The 19,908-nt window shown below is 41.1% G+C and overlaps 1 protein-coding gene across 2 annotated transcripts in view; it reads left to right on the top strand.

The window, feature by feature from the left end:
- Positions 1–19,586, top strand: part of Htr2a (5-hydroxytryptamine receptor 2A) — a 64,808-nt gene extending 45,222 nt beyond the window's left edge. The window contains exon 4 of one of the 2 annotated variants that reach the window (XM_040745887.1): positions 15,642–19,586. In XM_040745887.1, the coding sequence (XP_040601821.1) occupies positions 15,642–16,444 (803 nt within the window). In that variant the 3' untranslated portion in view covers positions 16,445–19,586. 2 annotated transcript variants of the gene reach the window in all.
- Positions 19,587–19,908: the final 322 nt, after the last annotated feature.

Here is a 19,908-nt window from a genome sequence, read left to right as displayed (position 1 = left end):
CATCAGTTCTCAGAAATTCAATGACAGAAATTAGACGTTGTAAGAGTGGAGGGAATGGTAATTTAAAAATGTTGACCTGGAAGATGGCCATTAAGGGCTTATAGTAAAAGACAATCATTCCTTCAAACCAAGTTCCAGAAGCTACCCCACATTGCCTTCGTTTTTGTGTCCTCTAGGAAGCCATGGCCTGCTTTCACCTTGGCCTCATCTTAATGGCTCTGACTTTTAGATGATCGCCCCCAAGGCACAAACACATAAAAAATATATATGCACTCATAAAATATTGCACAGAGATCAGCATGACTTCTGGGCCTCCACAAACCTGAGATTCAGGACCCAAGAGCCAGGCCTGACCCCCTAATTCTTCAAAATGAGGGAATTTGACCCTTAAACATGTACACTTAATGTCTACACTGTCGTGCTGAGGCCACACAACATATACAACAAAGGCCACAGAGCCACATGAATCAAAATTCTAGTTCCATCACTTACCGTCTGACCTTGGCCAAGTTGATTAACTTGTCTCTCTATTTTCTCATCCGCAAATATAATGTTCTTGAACAGGGCTGCTATGAGGAATGAGGGAGCCAACTTGCATAAAGTATTTAGGATGAGCCTGGAACATAGTAATCTTTGTGTAAATATTTGCTGCTAGTCTGATTTTTAAACTAATTTTTAGTTATATAAAATAATGTTTTGTCATGATGTTTTTGTATGTATATGTATGTATCTTTGTTCTTTGCTGGTATTCACCCCCTTCATCCTCTCCTGCTAGTTCCTAGATAATCTCCATCCTGCTTCCATGTGTATATATGGTTGTTATAATCACCCATATCACACAGTTCTCCCGGTGCAGTGTTAGGTCAGAAGTATAAAGGGAATTTTATCATTAGGAAGGACACCAAAAGAGGGTTCTCAAATTCATATCTTTACCTGAATCTACAAAGCCAAAATTGTTAACCCTCATTCGACCTGTATTTGGGCAATCTCTTAGCTCTATCCCTAGGATAATGAGATTGTCTACTATTTTGCCATAACTGCTTTGCTGCATTTTCTTGGTTACTTATTCCGTGTGCTAAACATGAACTCAGGAAGAGCCTCTGCCTCAATGGAGCTCGCATTCAAGGATCAGAAACCCACTAAATAAATGCACCAATAAAGTGACTTCAGAATGTAACAGATGCTAAAGGGGATGCCAACCAGAAACCAAGCCAAAGGGTGATTTGGGCCAGTTCAGACTAAGTGGTCAGGAAGGGACCGCTGATGAGAGGGTATTTATGAAGATATTTAATAATAAGGACACGGCTATGTGAGTATTAGTGGAGAGTGTCCTAGCAGTGGGATCAGCAAATCCCACGACCATAAAGACTTAAGCAGTTTATGAGGCTGAAGAACAGGGACAGATGCCAACAGTGCAGCTCTAGTATCCTACAAAAGGCAGTGGGTGGTGGTGACTGAGGAAGGGAGGAAGGTCAGAGCATGCCATGGAGGCTCAAGGATGCATAGGCAGGGCCGGAAGCAGTATGAACAGTGGGGAAGATCAAACGTGAGTCCAAAAGGCTTGCAGTATAGGTGTAGCAATGGGAATGGAAAGACAGATGTGGTCATTAAGTGCAGGGTGGAAAGTGTACAGGCTCCTAGCATCATTGGGATGCTCGGAGGGAGCATAATGAAAATGTTTCTCCTAAGATCTTGAGCCAAGTATTTACACACAGCAGTGCCATTTCCTGGGCTAAGGGGAATAGGCAATGGAATGCAGCCCATAATACTGCTATGCAAAGGTAGGAATGCCCACTAGAGAGATGCATACTTGAGAGGCCAAGCAGGCAGCTCATAATTGTATCTTACTGAGTGTGACAATGCCCTGCCTTTGGGGTAGAGGTTTTGTTTGTTTCTATTTCTAATTCTTCTTTCTGTTCCTTTGCCCATGTTTAAGTACTCTGGGATATTGAATAATTTCCATATGCATCTTAATGCTCCCATGAGTGAATGCACTTAATCCTCAGAACCCAGAGCACTGGCTTCAATATGAAAGTCATGAAAATGCTAATAAACCTCACACTGTCAAGGGATCTATGAAAACTCCCTCCACCCGGCCTATAAACACAACAGCCTAGTTAAACCAGACAAGACTAACATCAGTACACCAGATGAAGGTCCTAAAACATTTGAGTTATGGAAGAAAGTAGATCAGATCTAGCTTCCTGTCCTAGCTCATTCATTTGTGAGCTCCAAGGCTGACAGCAAACTATAGACTACATTGGCATCTGTGTTTTCTTCATAAAGTGAGACAAACGCCTCATCAGTTCCTTGTGGATCTGTGATGACCTACAGAGCCTGACACTTGGCGGGTCATTTCTCCCTGCTTGCTGCCTTTGAATGTACGTTTGCACGGGACATTGAATATAAGGGACAGTTGCTTCATTCGATGGCCATTAAGCTCTACTAGAGCTCTTCACAAGAAAGCTAGACAGGATCTTCTTGGTAACTACCAGATAAGTTCATCAACGGTGCTTTTTAATTTGAAGCCTCTTTCTGCAAACCCAAAGTCGTACTTAGACTGGAGAAGATAGAGTATGCACAAGTAGGGATTCGAACTCAGACATGTTTCTCAGATACAGGAATCAATAGTTCTCCCTCCATATCCCTGAACTAACATATCAGGGCATGCAGAGCTTTGCAGAAGACAGAAGTGGTAAACTCTTCACTGACTAGTAGCTTTCATGTTACTCAACTCCTAGTAAATACAACTTGAGAGAAAGCAGAACTCTGAGGTCATCATCCTGAGCCCCACTAAGCTGGATTAAAAATGCGAGGGTCTGAGCCAACTAGACAGGTGTTGAAAGGTGAAATCATAGAGAAGCCTCAAGAACTCTAGGAGCTTGAGCACAACTAAGACAGTAGGGAAACTGAAGTGTAGCTAGAGTTAGAAAATGAAGTTGCTAGTTAGGGACTTTTTCGTGCCCCCAAATAGTGCCTTCAGGCACTGTCAAATTGAGATCTTACCTATCTATAAAAAGTGGTGTTTTCTGAGCCTAAGGGCATGAAACTGAAATGAAGCCAAGAACAAGTCCAGCAGATCTCAGGATTTAGGATCCAAGTAAAAACTTTCTTTGAGCCCTGTGGTAGAAATGGTGTCAGTTTATCAGTACAGGGACAGTGACCCCCAAGAGTAAGGCCAAGGTGAAAACCTCATGAGGGATGTGAACTAAAAAGATCTCAAGAGAAATTCTCTAAAGCTCCGAGCTTGCCAAGCTAATAACAAAATGGAAAGTGTCTCTCGCCCACAGACACATTTTGTTTTGTTTGTACAATGTGTCTCAGTTTTCCTTTTAATTGAACACAGATATTATTAGACACTGATGTTATCATTTACCTAGCACCAGTCTCCCAACCATCTCCCACTCTACGTCATGGCTCTGATATGTTACTGAGTTATAAACACTGGCTGCATGAACATCTGAATTTGCAGCTGTCAGTAAGCGGTTTGTGCTTCCAGAATGACGTGTTTGTGTGTGTGTGTGTGTGTGTGTGTGTGTGTATTCATGTGTGTGCACGTATGAATGCAGGTGCTGTAATTCTTGCTTTGTCACTGTCCCCTTTACTCTTTTGAGACAAGGTCTTTTACTGAGCCTGAAACTAGGCTGGTGTCTAGAAAGCCCCAGCAATCCTCTTGTCTCCATCCTCAATAGTGTGCCAGCATTACAACCATGTGTGACCAAGCCCTGCTTTTCAGGTGGGGGCTGGGGATTTGAACTGAGGTCTTTAGAAAATGCTCCTACCCACTAAGCCATCTCCCCAGTTCTGCCAGAGTCTCTCGCTGAACCTGGACCCCATTGATTAATCTGGGCTGGCTGGCCAACGAGAACCTAGGATCTTCCCATCTCTGGCCCACCTTGGAGTTCTGGGTTATATATGTATGCTACTATGCCTGGTGTATATGAAGCTCTTAACTCAAGTCCTTGATTTTATGTGGTAGGCACTTTACCAACGGTGCCATCTTGCTAGTCCTATGTTTTTAAGTATTAAATACTTGACCCAATGCTAACTGCAAAGATCACTGAAAAGGAGAACAAAATCCAAGAGAAGTAGGAAATAGGGGGGAAATGAAATTTTAGCATCAGCACCTCTGAAATAAGCCATTACAGAAGTTGCATATTGTACAAGGTTTTGTTTGTTTGTTTTTAGGTCACCAACCAAATCATGACAAGGACACTTCTTATTAGCTATGAATGTTCAACCTAGCTTGGGCTCATTTCCTGCTAGCTCTTTTAACTTAAATTAACCTGTTTCTCTTCATTGGCATTTGACTCAGGACTTCCTACCCTTCTTTCCTTCTATACATCTTTTTTTTTTTGGTTTTTACGAGACAGGGTTTCTCTGTATTGTTTTCAAGGCTGTCGGGCCAGCCCAGCCTCGAACTCACAGAGATCCGCCTGCCTCTGCCTCCCGAGTGCTGGGATTAAAGGCGTGCACCACCACCGCCCGGCTCCTTCTATACATCTTACTTTCATTGATTCTTGTGTCTGGCTGGCAGCTGCTTGGCTTCTGGCCCCGGGCATGTCCCTGTCTTTCTCCCTTGTTCTTCTCTTCTCTCTCAAGCCTAGATTTCTCCTCATATTTATTCTCTCTACCCACCAGCCCCACCTGTCTCTCTCCTGCCTAGCTATTGACCGTTCAGCTTTTTGTTAGACCAATCAGGTGCCTTAGGCAGGCAAGGTGAAACAGCAACACATCTTTACATAATTAAACAAATGCAGCATAAACAAATACAACACACTCTTTCATCATTAAACAAATGCAACATAGACAAATGCAAAGCACCTTTACACAGTTAAAGTAATATTCCACAGCATAAACAAATGTGACACATCTTTACCGAATTAAAATAATATTCTACAACTGCATATCCTACTTTATATTGAGTAATGTGGGTGCCAGCCACTGTACTCTAGAGCTATGCTTGTTCTCACCATGACTTCAATATTTATAAGAGGTTCTTAAGAACTTCAAAGCTTCTCAGAAGTCAAATCCCAACTTTCCCTAGGACCCTTAGAGTCAGTACGAATGATCTAGTCAAACTTTGACTTTGGAAGGAATGAAAAGAGCAAACAAGATGAAGCAGTTATCAGGTGTTGGTTCACATGCCTGAGGCACTTGTTACCAGGTATTGGTTCACTATCTAAAGCGCCTGTTTCCAGAGACTGAGCTCTTAAGGTCCGTACAGAAGGGACACTTCTACAGTCTCCTGAGCACCAAGTAGGCAAAGATGACTGAATGTTCTTCACCTATCCCTTGCATCTGCAGTGCAGTTTCACTTCTGAGATTTTATCCTGGAGCCCAGCCCTCTCCCACATCTCTCAATGTGCTCAGTATTGGTTTCTGCAACGTTAGCCAGCATCAGCTACCATTTATTAAGTACAAAGACCTTGTCTAACAAAGAAGGCAACCCAGACCTTTCATTGAAGACTTTGTAGGAAGAGAGTCACTCATACTAATTCCCATGAGCCCTAATGCCACCTATCTGAAATCCCATCTATCTGAAGGCCCAGAGATGAAAGCCACAGAGGACATCTCTTTTATCCTCACTCTGTGAATCTGAGTCCTCCTGTGTTTCCTTATGTCATTTTTTGCATTTGCACCCATTATTCAGTGTTGGTGGATGTTCCCACCCCAGAGGTCATGTTCAACAACTCTGTTACAAGCCATCCTAGGACACAGACTTGCTCTGCAGGATCCCTATCTTGGGAGGTGAGTGGTTTGATGTTAATAGAGATGTTTGTAGCAGAGGAGTTAAGCCATGCATGCATCTTCAAAGTTGTAAGGATGGTAGCATTTTGTTAGAACCAAACAAGGGTGCCTGGAGGTTTGGGCTACAACAGGGATTTCAGACAGAATGAAGAACTCTAAACATTAAGGGAGCATTCTTCTCTTTACCGGCTGTTAGATGCTGCCACAATCGCCACTAATGGTACAGCAAGTCTCATTTCTAATCCTGATGACAATCCTTTTAAGGGACATTACTGAGCAATCCTCACATTACAGAGGAAACTTAGAGAAATGAAAAGGTTTGTTTCAAACAAGAGGGGATCCAAACTGGGCTTTTCTGATGCCAGCTAATTGCTTTTCTCCCTTACGCTGGTGGTGCTCTGTAGGTCTTTGGGAATTCCAGGGTCACTCCCAGGAAGACCAAAGGGGTCAATGATACCTTCAAGAAGGCATTTCCATCTTCCCTTTCATCCTCTTATAAGAGCAGGGTGCAGTTTCCAGTTACAAGGACCTGTGACAATACAAAGGCAGAAGCAGGTGGCACCATGTGAATCCACCATCTTCTATGAGACCTGACGGTAAAGGGATTTTCACTCACAAAACAGTGCCATTCACATTCTTTGGGGGAAATACGAGGACCTTTTTGTTTAAAATATGCTACTCATGTCTACATATAATATTTTATTATTAAATGAATCAATTAACGATTGCCTTTAAAGTGCTCTTTTGAATTTCTGAAACCAATAGATACTTAAAACTCCCCCCAAACAAAAAGCTTTCTGGACTTTTTAATGATTTTTAATGGTAAGCAAGTCTTGAGGCTGAACGTCCCAGAGCTGCAAGTATACATTATAGTACCCTTCGATAGCAGCAACAGAGTTCAAGATGCAGATTTCCCTGGATGCATCATGTGTTTGGCAATATGGTGCTGGTGTAACCCTGGTTTCGCTTGTTTTCCCTCCCTCTCACTCTCTCCCAGTCTTCCTTGGGACTGATGACCATAGAAGGTCTTGGTATAAAGCAACTGTTTATATCAAATCCCCTTCTTCTTGCATTCCTAAGTACCTCATTCAGAGGAGAGTCAATTAAACATTTGATTGATGTATAAACGGCCAAAACTGACTGCTGACCCAGATGTAGGGCCTACTCAGTGTCTATAATAAGAAGTAAGACATCGGTGTGGAACTTAGTTTGTAGCTCAGTGTGGATGTCCTTGAAGAGCATAGATAGGGCCTTGGGTTTGACTCCAGCACACAAAAGAAAACAGAACAAAACAAAGGAAATATGTGTGCTTGTTCTGAGCCTGAAATTGCACAGTAAACTGGAGACTGCCTTAGCCCACGGTGAGGTCAGGCACACAAAATACACATGGCCAGGTGCTTATCTCCTTGGATGCACAAGGCCAGGTGTTCCTCAGTTAGGGTGTACACAGACCCCTTCTGGATCCTGCCTTTGGTCCCGAACTCCACCCAGATGTTATTCAGCCACAGGGCCAGCTCAGTATCTGTCCTCTACATGACTCTCCCCCAGAAATGTGAACTCACCATGGGTGTCACACTCTGCCATTATTCAGCCTTGCTAACCACGTCTTCTACTATGCCTCTTGATCTCATTTCCTCCTGTACTGCCTCCTTAATAAATCATGTAGGCACATTTAAATTTCCCCATAAGATCCCAGGCTTCCCAATGCTTCTCATATGCCCTTTGTATTACTACAGAATCCCACCCCGCATGAGTGAGTTGTAATTGCTTTTTTAAAAAATAAATCTTAGAAGTTTATAAAATATTTCTGAACCAATGTATCACTATTTCCTCATTATAGTCCCACATGAAGATCAGGGTGGATCTCTCTCTCTCTCTCTCTCACACACACACTCACACGCACACACACACACACACACACACACACACCTTTCCTTACAAGTGGAATCATTAAAATTCCACAGCCTAAGGTCACTCACCTACTGATGAACAGTTGGGAGATAAACTTCAGGCTTTTAAATCCTGTCTTTCCCCTCTATACAATTCTCTAGTTTCTCAACAATCAATTTATCTTAGAAACAGCTTTAAGGAAAATAACAGGCCAGATCCCAGCCCAGGAATTGAACTGAGATCCTTGATTTCCTCGTGGTGCCGTGGTCACCCATCCCCACCACCTCCTGTGATTTTAGCTGTACAAGTAGTCTGCTCTGTGCTGCCTCATCCTGTGGGTAGCTCTTGTGTCTCACATAAGTGTCCATTTTGATTTCTTCTGCCTTTTATAACTAATTAAAACCCCATTACTGTGTTTCCCAAGCAAAACTGAGAAACACTGTGAAATTATGCAGTGATTCCAAGATGTGTCTATAAAATGTGTTATGATTCCCAACCCATACCTTCTCCCTTCTCAAGCTTGCTCCCTAATCCTGCCAGCATTTATCTGAGGTCTGAACTTATAATAAGTTTTTAAGAAAAAGCATCTCTGCTGCTAATGAGATCACCATCCCTTTGTGAAGTGGAACCTCTAAAGAAAAAGAATGCTAAGGTGTTGGAAGCGTCATGTAAATGATTATGGATCAGTGATGAATACAGAGTTAGGAGAGAGAACGCATTGGAGAGAGAGAAATGATTTTGAGAAGTTTTCACAAGGGATATGCCTTGGGAAATGTCTTGAAAGGAATAGGAGGCAGTTTGGAATACAGTCCCCATCTGCAGCCCAATACCATATGAGGCAATAATACAAAATAAAAAGTCTGCTTTCTAAGTAAATGTAGCCATAAAACAGGTTCCCCACCTCCAGATGCCCAACCCACTGTCCTACCCAAGTCCTTGCTTATCAGAAATCCTAGAACCATGAAAGGTCATTCATGAAGCATCTGGAAAAGTAGATAGCATCAGAATTGGGCCAGAGGACAAATGAGATGTGAGTCTCTTTACTCTGGTTACTATTTACAGTGCCCCTTGATGCTAGACTTTTAAGAATATAAGGATATATTTGTCATGTTACTATCAGACTAGCACCCCTAAGCTATTCCCTGTGGCTTCTCTTTCATGACAGCCAAGGTCCACATGGACCCACCTCTATCCAATGCCAAATGAATCTGGGTTAAAACCAGTCCTCCAATGCATTCTAGGTACACAAAAAGAAACATGTCTTACTAGTAAAAGGGCACTGCATTATATCAACCAAGTCATTAGGGGGAGATACATGTGATAGGAGGCAGGTCTTAGGAACATCTCAAGTCACTATGTAGCTAAATAGCTCCAGACATGATTAGGAAGAGTCAGAGAGGGAAGGCTACAGGATTAGGTGGAAATATAAAAATTGTGAATTACACGAAGACCAAACTAAGGCCTTCTAGGGTAAGATGAGTGATTGGTAAGTGCTTGAGCATTAGGTAGGCTGTGGGTTCTCTACACTGTAGTATGGTTAATCCAGTGTGCTAACCTACAGGCAGATTTGACTTCTATTAGACCTGGGTTGTGTGAACACATAGTTACCACACCCTTTCCAGACACCAGCACTCTCTTTTTTAATTTATTTATTTTATTAACATTTTTTCATTTGTTTTATATGTTGACTACAGTTTCCCCTCCCTTCTCTCCTCCTATTCCCTCCCTTCCCCTCTTCCCCATCCACTCCACCTCCATCTCTGTTCAGAAAGGGCCAGGCTTCCCATGAGGGTGAACAAAGCATGGCACATCAAGTTGGGGCAGGATGGAACCCCTCCCCGTACACCAAGGCCAGGCAAGGTAATCCAGCATGGGGAGTAGGCTCCCAAAACCCAGCCAAGTGCCAAGGACAGCTTCTGATCTCACTGCTAGGAGTCTTGCAAATAGACTAAGCTACATGACTGTCACACACATGCAGAGGACTTAGGTTGGTCCTATGCAGGCTACCTAAACTGTTTGTCCAGAGTCCATGAATTCCTATGAGCTCAGGTCAGCTATCTCTGTAGGTTCCCTCATCATGACCTTGACCCTCCTGGCTCATACAATCTCTTGGACTCCCAGAGCTCTTCCCAGGGCTTGGCTGTGGATCCTTTAATCGATGAAGGCTCTCTGATGACAACTAGGATAGTCACCAGTCTGATTACAGATGAGCCATGGCTCTTTCTACACATATCTTGAATACTGGAGCTACCAAAATGAGATGTATTCCATGCAAAACTTAATCAGGAAATCTGTCCCCAGTAAAAATTCAGGAAAACTATAATAAAAGTTGGGATTCAATAATATGGACCAGGTATGACCTTTGCCTAAATAAATCATTATTTATGAGCATATTGCTAAATATTCAGCTGAGAAAAGAACACTTGGTAATGGTGGGTAACATTCACCACTATATGCTTATGAAAAAAGAAACAGTATATTTGAGTTTTATTATTATTGTTTGCTAGACAATCATAACTGTATACATATATGAGATATAATATGAGTTTTGGTACATGTATATGATATAGGATAATTAAACCAAGTTAATTTACATAGCCATCACCCAAAGTTCCTTCTTACTTGTGGTTTCGGCAACAAAGCAAGGTTATAATAATTCGTTTCAGGGACAGTGAGATGGCTCAGCAGGTGCTTGCTGCCTAAGCCTGAGACCTGATTTCGGTCCTCAGAACTGATAGTGGGAGGGGAGAACCAACTCCACAGAATTATCCTCTGACCACACACATATGATGTGGCCTATGTGCCCACCCCATGATATTAATAAATGAGTTTTTAATAATAAGCTTTAATGATTTCAATTATTTGATATGATTCAGATACTTATATTTTCAAGAGGCAAAAATGGTCAATGTAAATAACACATCCCTGAAAGAAGAAGCATATGGATGGGAGCTGTACTTGCAGCCAGCAATCTGCATCTCCAAGTCAGAATTCTACCTACCTTCTGCAGGAGATCATTACAGAGTTTCAAGCACAGTCCCTTCACTACACAACAGAGAGGGACAACAGAGCCAGGAGCCAAGAATCTAAGATGGACCAACCAGGCAGCCAGCCTCTGCATTGCACACCACTTAGCTCTCAGAGGTCACTGGTGTGGCTTTTGCTTCAAAGTCAAGGCAGAGCATGGGCATTCATAATTCTCAAACTCTGTAAATCAGTCTGGAATGAGGCCCAGGCACCATAATTTTTAAAAGCTTCCTGGGTGATTCTAATGTACAGCCAAAGCTGAGTACAACTGCTACATGTGGCAGAGACCTAGTAAGAATATGTTGCCCTTCTAATTTCTAGCCTCAAAAATGTAATGTCTCACCAGGAGACTTATTTTGAGGTTCAGAAAGAAGATTCAAAGTTCAGAGAATTGTTGAAGAAGGGTGTGTATGTGTGTTTGTATTATAAGTGTATGTGTAATATGTGTGTGTATGTGCATGTTAGGAGGTATACTAGTAGGTATAAATGCGTGCATGTGTGTGTGTAAGTGTATTGCTGTCCATGCAACATCTGAGAAATTTAAAGGTAACTAATAGTGTTGGTTGCTATGTTTTCAGATAATCTGATGAAAGTTCTATCTTTCTCATAGATTATATATAAATTTCTATCTGTGCCAGTCAGAGGATTTTAGGATTATTGGAGACTTTAGATTTTATAACTACCATAAAATCAGTTTTTTAAATATCATATAAAAATTAAAAGACTGGTAGAAGTCTTAATTATGTCCTTAAATTTATGTAAGTTGCATAAGCTAGCTAGGGCCAATTTTCATCTCCTTATGGTGAAATTCTTATCAATCCTTATGTAGTCTGGGTAATGTTTATCCAATCTGTTAAAAAGTCAAGGTGGAGTGAGTGCATGTGTGTAAAATATCTTGAAATGTTGCCATGTATTGGAGCTGGCAGGTTGGTGAGTGCCATTTCCAGTCTCCCCACAGAGAATCAATTTCCTTTCACCTGCAGCCTGAAGATTATTCTGTTGCATTAGCTTATGGTGCTTTCTGTCAAACTGCTAGTAAATCCTCTCTTATAACTAAAAAAAAGTCAAGTGTCCAAAGAAAGGTGACAATCTGGGGGAAACAAAAATGCAAGACTCAAAACTTTCCTCGGGCTCCTGAAATATCTGTTCCCATCATCTAGGTTCTCTGTACACCAAAAGCCTCCCCCAACTCTCAGTGTCCCATGAGACCCTTGCTACCTAGTACTAAAACTTCTTACATCTAAAGAAAAGTAGTTGCCACAAAAGAACCAGGAGTGGTTTCAAGATCCTAAATCATTAGCGTGTAGAATTAAAAGGAAAAGCCCATCTGTCACAGTTCACTAAAGATCCTTTAGCCCTCCGCAAGATGCTAACTAGAGATGCAACCTTTATTTGCAAAGCAAGCAGAGAGCCGAGCTCAAAGAGAACACCCTCCAAATCCTTTGTGTTCTTAGTGTCCGTGTTTCCCATTCACTTCACTGTCTGAATGCTAATGCAGAGGAATAAAAAAATATGCACAGAAGATCCCATGCCTTTAGTGAATTTCGATTGCTGTTTTCTACTTCTCAGGGGGAAAAAACTTATTAAACAAAATGCAGAGTCACACAGTTCAAGCTACTGACTGTTTGTTCATAAAGCAAAATGCTTAATATGCAGAAATTCCAAGTGAGAGGAGATGTCAGGTCTCCAAAAGCCACTATTATCAGACAAAGCAGCCAGAAAATTAATGCACTTGAAATGACTGTGACCATACTCTTGACTATCAGCCAGCGTTCTTCATTTCTCTTGGTGGGAGCATGCTTCAGCACTCCCTATTGTGCACACAAAGCCCATCTACATGCCTTAGTTCTTTGACAAAAAATTCTTCCCTTCTTTCTATAGTACAGCTTTCACTTTCCAACTAGCATTTTATAACACTTGCTGACCATGGTGTTTCAGGAAGAAACACTACTAACAAATGGTATACAGCAAAAATCAGGATAGTTTTGTAGCTCATGCAGAGAAATGAACCATTTAAAGATTGTCCCCCATCCAAATCAAGGTGTCCTCTCCAAGCACAAAACAATCCTGCCTATGACCTCCTACCATACCTTCCAGAATCAGTTCTTTATCTCAGACATTTTAAAGAGACAATATTTGAGTCCATGTGGGTGGTTCCATCACCCTTTCCTTCCAGGACTGCATAAATCAAAACATCCCACAGAGGGTGGATAGTTTGTGTGTCTTGCCAACCCAAGACACAGTAACAAATTCCAAATGATTGAGGAGTTGGGTGCTTTAGGCTGTCCTACATTCTGTTTCACTGAAAATGATCACTCATTACAAATTATCAGGTAATAAGTAATAGGTCAAAAGGCAGGACTTTCCTTGTACTAATCAAGAAAATGAACACCCAAGAGTTTAACAACAAAATCACATACCTTTTTTGGACAGTTGATATTCTGTTTATGTGCATCATGACTAATAGTAATGGCTACCATCCATCACATTAGAAAAGTAATCAACAGTGCTAGCCATACCAAATTAAAATTGATTGAGACCTCACACGACCCTGGCAAAAGCTAATAATTACATCATTGTTACGTAGCCAATAGTAAGCAGCCAGAACACTGTTTTGCTTCTTTTGGTTTATGAACTCTGTTATGTAAAAGCTAGCATAGAAAAATTAAACAAAATAGATTAAAACAAAATATATCTTTTTTCTGAAAAATTACACCAGGAAAACTATTGCCACCTGCTTTTCATTTGTTATCCCATCTCCTTTGGGCCATGCACCATCCTGATGCTCTGCACATTTGATCCATCCTATTCTCATTCCATTCATGAAGGCATGTTGGCACCAGCCTCGTATTACAGAAGAAATGAACATCACACCAGGAGCCCAGAGTCATAGCCAAGACTCAAATCTACATCCATCTGAAATGGATGTCCAGTGTATCCATTCTAAGCAGTAAACAGGGCGTCTATATAATGAGACTAGATGAGTACAAGAAACAGCTCTCACAGATATGAGTTCAAATATCGGCAGAAAAAGAAAGCTGTCTTAGAAATCATACGTTATCTTTTATGGTTAGTGTTCTAAAATTTGGTGAGGGATCAGAAGGTCTCTCTCAGAGGAGGGTTCCACTACAGCCACAACTCTTGACTCAGAGTCCTCAACAGTGTGGCAGGGACACACACATGAAGAGTCATTTACCACAAAAAATACCAGGTTTTTTGTTTGTTTGTTTTGTTTTGTTTTTGGAATGTGAACAAAACAAACAAACAAAAAACCTGGTATGACCTTGCACAGACAAGTGACAAACATCATCATTAGAGCCTGTGGGGTTATAGGCAAATGGCACTCAAAAAGAGTTTTATCAGGCTAAGAAAACAGTTCATGGGGCAAAGTGCATGCCAGGCAAGCATGAGGACCCAAGTTTGGATCCTAAGCACTCAAGCAAAAATTTGGGCATGGAAGCCAGGATGGTGGTGGCCCACGCCTTTAATCCCGGCACTCAGGAGGCAGAGGCAGGTGGATCTCTGTGAGTTCAAGGCCAGGCTGGTCTACAGAGCCAGTTCCAGGACAGCCTCCAAAACAATACAGAGAAACCCTGTCTCGACAAACCAAATTAAAAATTTGGGCATGGCAGCCAGAGGAAAGGACGGGATGGAGACAGACAGATCAAGGGCTTACTGGCCCTCCAGACTAGCATGATGGAGACAGATAGCTCAGGGGATTCACTGGCCATCCAGTCTGGCTGAAATGGCAAGCTCTGGTTCAGTGAGAGACCCTGCCTCAAAACATAAGGTGGAGAAGTGATTGAGGAAAATGCCAGCTTTAGGTTCCCATTTGGGACAAGATGGTGGGCAAGCTCACACAGAGAGGAGAGACAGACAGAAGTTCTTGTGAAATATCACTCTAAGTTCCAGTGAACTCTAAGTTCCCTCCCAAAGGCAGGATTTAGGACAGTCACACCTGTGTTTGGGGAGAGCCAAACTCATTTCTGATCATACGGAGTTGGGTTGCTTTTCTCTTGTTTTGTCGTTGCTGCTGCAATGTTTGTAGCACACATCCTCCAAGGAAACTTTCTTCCTGACGGATAGCAAGGCAGGGGTTAAACAGTGGCCCCTGACTGAGATGAGCTGGCCTGAGAGCCGCATCTTGGGCTGCCTACAGAGTCTCTGAAAGCACCACCAGGGCCCTCCATCGTGCAGCTTGGGAAACTGAAAATACAGGAAAAGTGTAGGAAGGAAACAAGGTCTCTGTCTATCCTTCGGTGAAAGAAGCAAACTTGAACTGAGTTGTGTAGTTCTTTCTTCTCCTTTTCCATCCTCCTGACTCTGCCTTTGTGGCAGAGAACATGACATAATGAGGAGTGAACCCTGATTGCAATTCAGTTTTATAATGAATATTAATTAAGAAAGGAAGATCTAAAACTGCATTTAAGTACTGTGCAAGCAAAAGAAATGTAACCTATGTCCTTGGTAGTGACAATAAATGCTATTTCGTTTCTTAATTGTTACTTTTTTATATTTTTTGAATTTGCTAAAAAGGAACTATATTAGGCTTGTAGCATTACAAAGGAAGATATGCTGATAATATAATGTGAAATGGAAAGTTAGAAAATTGTAGATAAAGTAGAAGCTTTTTCTGTTTCCCAGTACATGAGCACATGCATGCGTGTGATACGTGCTTAAAACAAACAACATGACATTGTCTAGGGCAGTCTGTCTGTTGATCTCTGGATGGTAGAGTTAGTGGTCATTTTTATTTGCTTCATTTTGCCTCTGTGTATTTTCTCTCCAGTTAATAATCAAAATATCATCAGAAAACTATAGAGTAAGAATTAGCCCAACTCTCATGGCAGTAACATATTAAACCTTAAAATAAGTTGGTATAAATTCTTTGACCAGCCAGCATTTTGTAGGGATACTCTCACCTTCATGTACTCAATTCCTTGATCACGTGTCTCCCTCTACTTCCATTCCAGGTATATCCATGCCGATCCCAGTCTTTGGATTGCAGGATGACTCGAAGGTCTTTAAGGAGGGGAGCTGCCTGCTCGCCGATGACAATTTTGTCCTCATAGGTTCTTTTGTGGCGTTTTTCATCCCCTTAACCATCATGGTTATCACCTACTTCCTCACTATCAAGTCACTTCAGAAAGAAGCCACCCTGTGCGTGAGTGACCTCAGTACCCGGGCCAAATTAGCCTCCTTCAGCTTCCTGCCTCAGAGCTCTCTGTCGTCCGAAAAGCTCTTCCAGCGGTCCATCCACAGGGAGCCAGGCTCCTACACAGGCAGGAGGACGATGCAATCCATCAGCAATGAGCAAAAAGCGTGCAAGGTGCTGGGCATCGTGTTCTTTCTGTTTGTCGTGATGTGGTGCCCATTCTTCATCACCAACATCATGGCCGTCATCTGCAAAGAGTCCTGCAACGAAGATATCATCGGAGCCCTGCTCAATGTGTTTGTCTGGATTGGATACCTCTCCTCAGCTGTCAATCCACTGGTCTATACACTGTTCAACAAGACTTACAGGTCTGCCTTCTCGCGGTACATTCAGTGTCAGTACAAGGAAAACAGAAAGCCACTGCAGTTAATTTTAGTGAACACTATACCGGCGTTGGCCTACAAGTCTGGTCAGCTCCAGGCGGGACAAAATAAGAACTCTAAGGAAGATTCTGAGCCGGCAGGTAATGACTGCTCTATGGTTACACTAGGAAAACAACAGTCCGACGAGACTTGTACAGACAGTATCAACACCATGAATGAAAAGGTTAGCTGCGTGTGATGGACTGGTTGCTATGACAATGGCACTTGAACCAGTTTTTAGCCCTAGTGTGTGGGGGTGGGGATCAGGAGTCTGGGACAAATTAGACTACTCCGGTGACTCAATAGTATCTATATGCCTCATTGTACTCTGTGTATGAAGACAAAATGTGTGTCACAAAATGTGCACTTGGACAATGTCGTGACAGCATTTGAGCAGAGTGTTGTGGTTTTATCATTGTCCTTTTAACATTGTCAGTGAGCACTTTAAGATCATTGTACTTTATTGTACAATTATAATGAGGCATAAAAATCAATCTAATTAATTTCTATTATTCAAATGGAAACCTTGCTGCCATGTTGTTGATGGGTGGCATGGGAGTGACTTGGTGACCTATTATTGTATATAAAAGTAGCTAGAAATACTGAACATAATGAATAGCCTCTTTTAAAAAAAGCATTTAAAATTTACCATGACACATATTTTGAAAATAAAAAAATAGTATTATGAAATTTGTATTGCTAATATAATTAATTGAAATACTTGACAATATTTTTCATTCTTGCCTTTTCATAGATGCCATTTTGAAATGTTCACAAGATCACTGGCATTTGCTGCATCTGTCATTTAATTCTCAGATGTGGAAGGATTTTAAATGTTATTCAATAACGTGCTGCTTTCTCTTCAACTTCTTGGGCTTTACCTGAATTTGCAATGTGATCTTGTTTCATATATTTTCCTCTCTGTAAACTATCAAAGGATAATTTTGCTTTTCAAAATACAGTTCTAGAACTCGCTTCAAAGAAACAGCATCCTGGAGGTGTTTGGTCACTCACTATGGGACCAACTGCATTGCGCATGCGCCCTTTGAGCGGCGACCAGTACATTGATTTGACTGACACAGCTAAACAATAAACTCAGGTTTCTCGCTGTTAGCAGTAGTTTCTTAGGCTGTTTCTGGAAGAAAAAAAAAGTCAAGTGGCTTTCCTATTGACACTTAATCAGGTAAAACTGATGTTTTCAAAGGGCTGGGGATATAAGTCCATTGATAGGAGTGTTCCTCTACCATGCAGGGTTCCCAGCACTGTGAGCATTGGGGAAGCACTAGCTTGGATCCCCAGGGTAAGGAGGTGCATGCCTGTTATCCTAGCCCTTGGGAAATGCAGGTGAATCAGGAATTCAAAGTCATTCTCAGCTTTCTATCAAGTCGGTGTGGACTGCATGTAACCCTGCCCCAAAAAGAAAATAAATAAATATAGACTTTTTGAAAATTGATACTTTCATATTAATGTATTTATATTATTTATTAAAATGGGTTAGCTTGGTTCCACAGTGATCTATGTACTGTATCTTATGAGTGGAGCAGTTCCTTAGTTATTAAGTATATAAAAATAAATTTATAAGATCTTTCCACTTAAAAATGACAACTTAATTGGCCATTGTCAAAAAGCATGAACAGATTTATTTTGAAAACCAATCAGTTCAATTGCTTTCTTACCTGACTCAGAAAAGAGTTTGTATTTACTCTTGAAATTTTTTTCCAGTTTTTCTCATTTGCCAAGCAGGCAAGAAAATGAGAAAATGTCAGTTGAATCAAGGATTTCAATTTATGTATAGAAATAAGCACCTCAGACTGAATCCAACTCATGATAATCAAGGTTTAAAGCAGTATTTTTTGTCCCTACCCTCTAAAACTCCATTCATTTTACTCTGACAGATACTAGCTCCCAATTAAAAGGCAAACATCAGTTACCATAATGTTTGGTAGAAATGATCACTAACAAAGTCGGCCACTGTTACTCCGCTTTGACACTGTGGTGTACAAGAGTAAATTGCACATTACTGTTGGAACATTCAATAGGTACAGGGTAAAACACTGGAAGTTTTATATTGACTATAAACGTGTTTTGCTGTAAGCCGTTGGGAAATTTACAAGTTTGGCATTAAAGAATGTAGAAAGCTTCATTATGTAGGTTGGAAATGCACTAATGTTTTCCCGAGTTTTTCTTACAGTCGCTTTGAATGGTGGTCATTGCTTCAGACATAGAATTTTAGTATGTCACTTGTACTGAGATTATATTTGAAAAGAGCTAGTCCTCAATGCTTAGACCATAATGACTGATAAAAACAGAAGTGTTAGGAAGTCTGCTCTAATGTGTGTTGCCTTAGTTTAACACTGTACACATGTCAATATGCATTAAGGAAAAACCTATCAATTCTAATCTGAGATCTTAATCCATCAGAATGACCATAAATACTGCCTGGCAGATGTCTTTTGACTATACATGTATAACCAGTGTGTATGTGGTTTTTCTCTCTGTAAGTATCCACTGAAGTGTATATAAGAAAACGTGTACCTGTATATATGTACAGACATGTTCCCATGCACTTTATTCAATATTTATATATTTATATGAAAGAGGAGCAAGTCGGTGAAAACACACACATGTGCATGTTTGAATCATGTTTGTCTAAATGTGAATTCATGTTCTAATATTCCTTTGACCTTCCATGACTGCCAAAGGAGATTACTGTGTAACAGACATACCCTTTAAATAAACTGGAAGTTGCTTTAATTATGTGGAAAGATTTTAACACAGGTTGATCAGGGTGTTGAAAACAATAGCCTGTGTTCCGTGTACTAATCTTAAATTGAATGGTAACTTCAGGCCTCTTTTTAGGCTGGGTACTTCCTGACCTCTGTGGCTATTCAGATACACTCCTCTCCCCGGTAGGGGGAAAAAGACCATCTAATGATTTATTGATCCATGTTGAAAGGATTCGTTTCTAGCCAATACTATTAAAAGAGTGACTAACTTCAGTCTTCTTTAAGTTAGATGATAGATTCTTCTAGACTTAAGGGATTCAATGCCATAGTTAAGGAAAACTCAGTTAGAGCTTACATAATCTACTTGGCCACATCGCCATCTCATGGTCAGTTTTGGAAAATGCTACCATAGCCCACTCAAATTGTGACTGGGCTGCTTTTAGCAAAAGGGTTCTTCCCCCATTTTGTGCACTGATGAAACGTATTTATAAAGTGTTGTTATTCTGTGCCATATGTAACAAATACAGTGAAGATTTATTTTATGTACTGATTTTAATCTATTCTAAAATATTTGAAGAATGAATGATTAATTGCAAATAAAGTATACTAAAAACAGTGAGTCAATGGCTGTGTTTGCTAAAAGGAATTGGTCAAAACCTTCCAGATCTCCAAGCTGAGGACAGTTGGAAAGTAAAAGCCTGGACCTCTGGATTCAGCCACATCACAAAGCCAGAACTCACTTCTTCAGCTTCAAGGTCACGAGTCAGTTTGCCGTCATCGTACACAGAAGAGAGATGCTCTGTGTCTTAGTGATGCCATCAAAAGATAGAGGCATGCCTGCAGGTGTACACACGCGCAGGTACATTACCATACATGCACAAACACACACACACACATTCTTTCACAGGAACCATAGTTAATCAAGGACATGGAGCAT

This window comes from Mesocricetus auratus, unplaced genomic scaffold, assembly GCF_017639785.1.
Source record: "Mesocricetus auratus isolate SY011 unplaced genomic scaffold, BCM_Maur_2.0 Super-Scaffold_2245, whole genome shotgun sequence".
NCBI lineage: Eukaryota > Metazoa > Chordata > Mammalia > Rodentia > Cricetidae > Mesocricetus > Mesocricetus auratus.
This window is presented reverse-complemented; position numbering and strand designations above follow the sequence as displayed.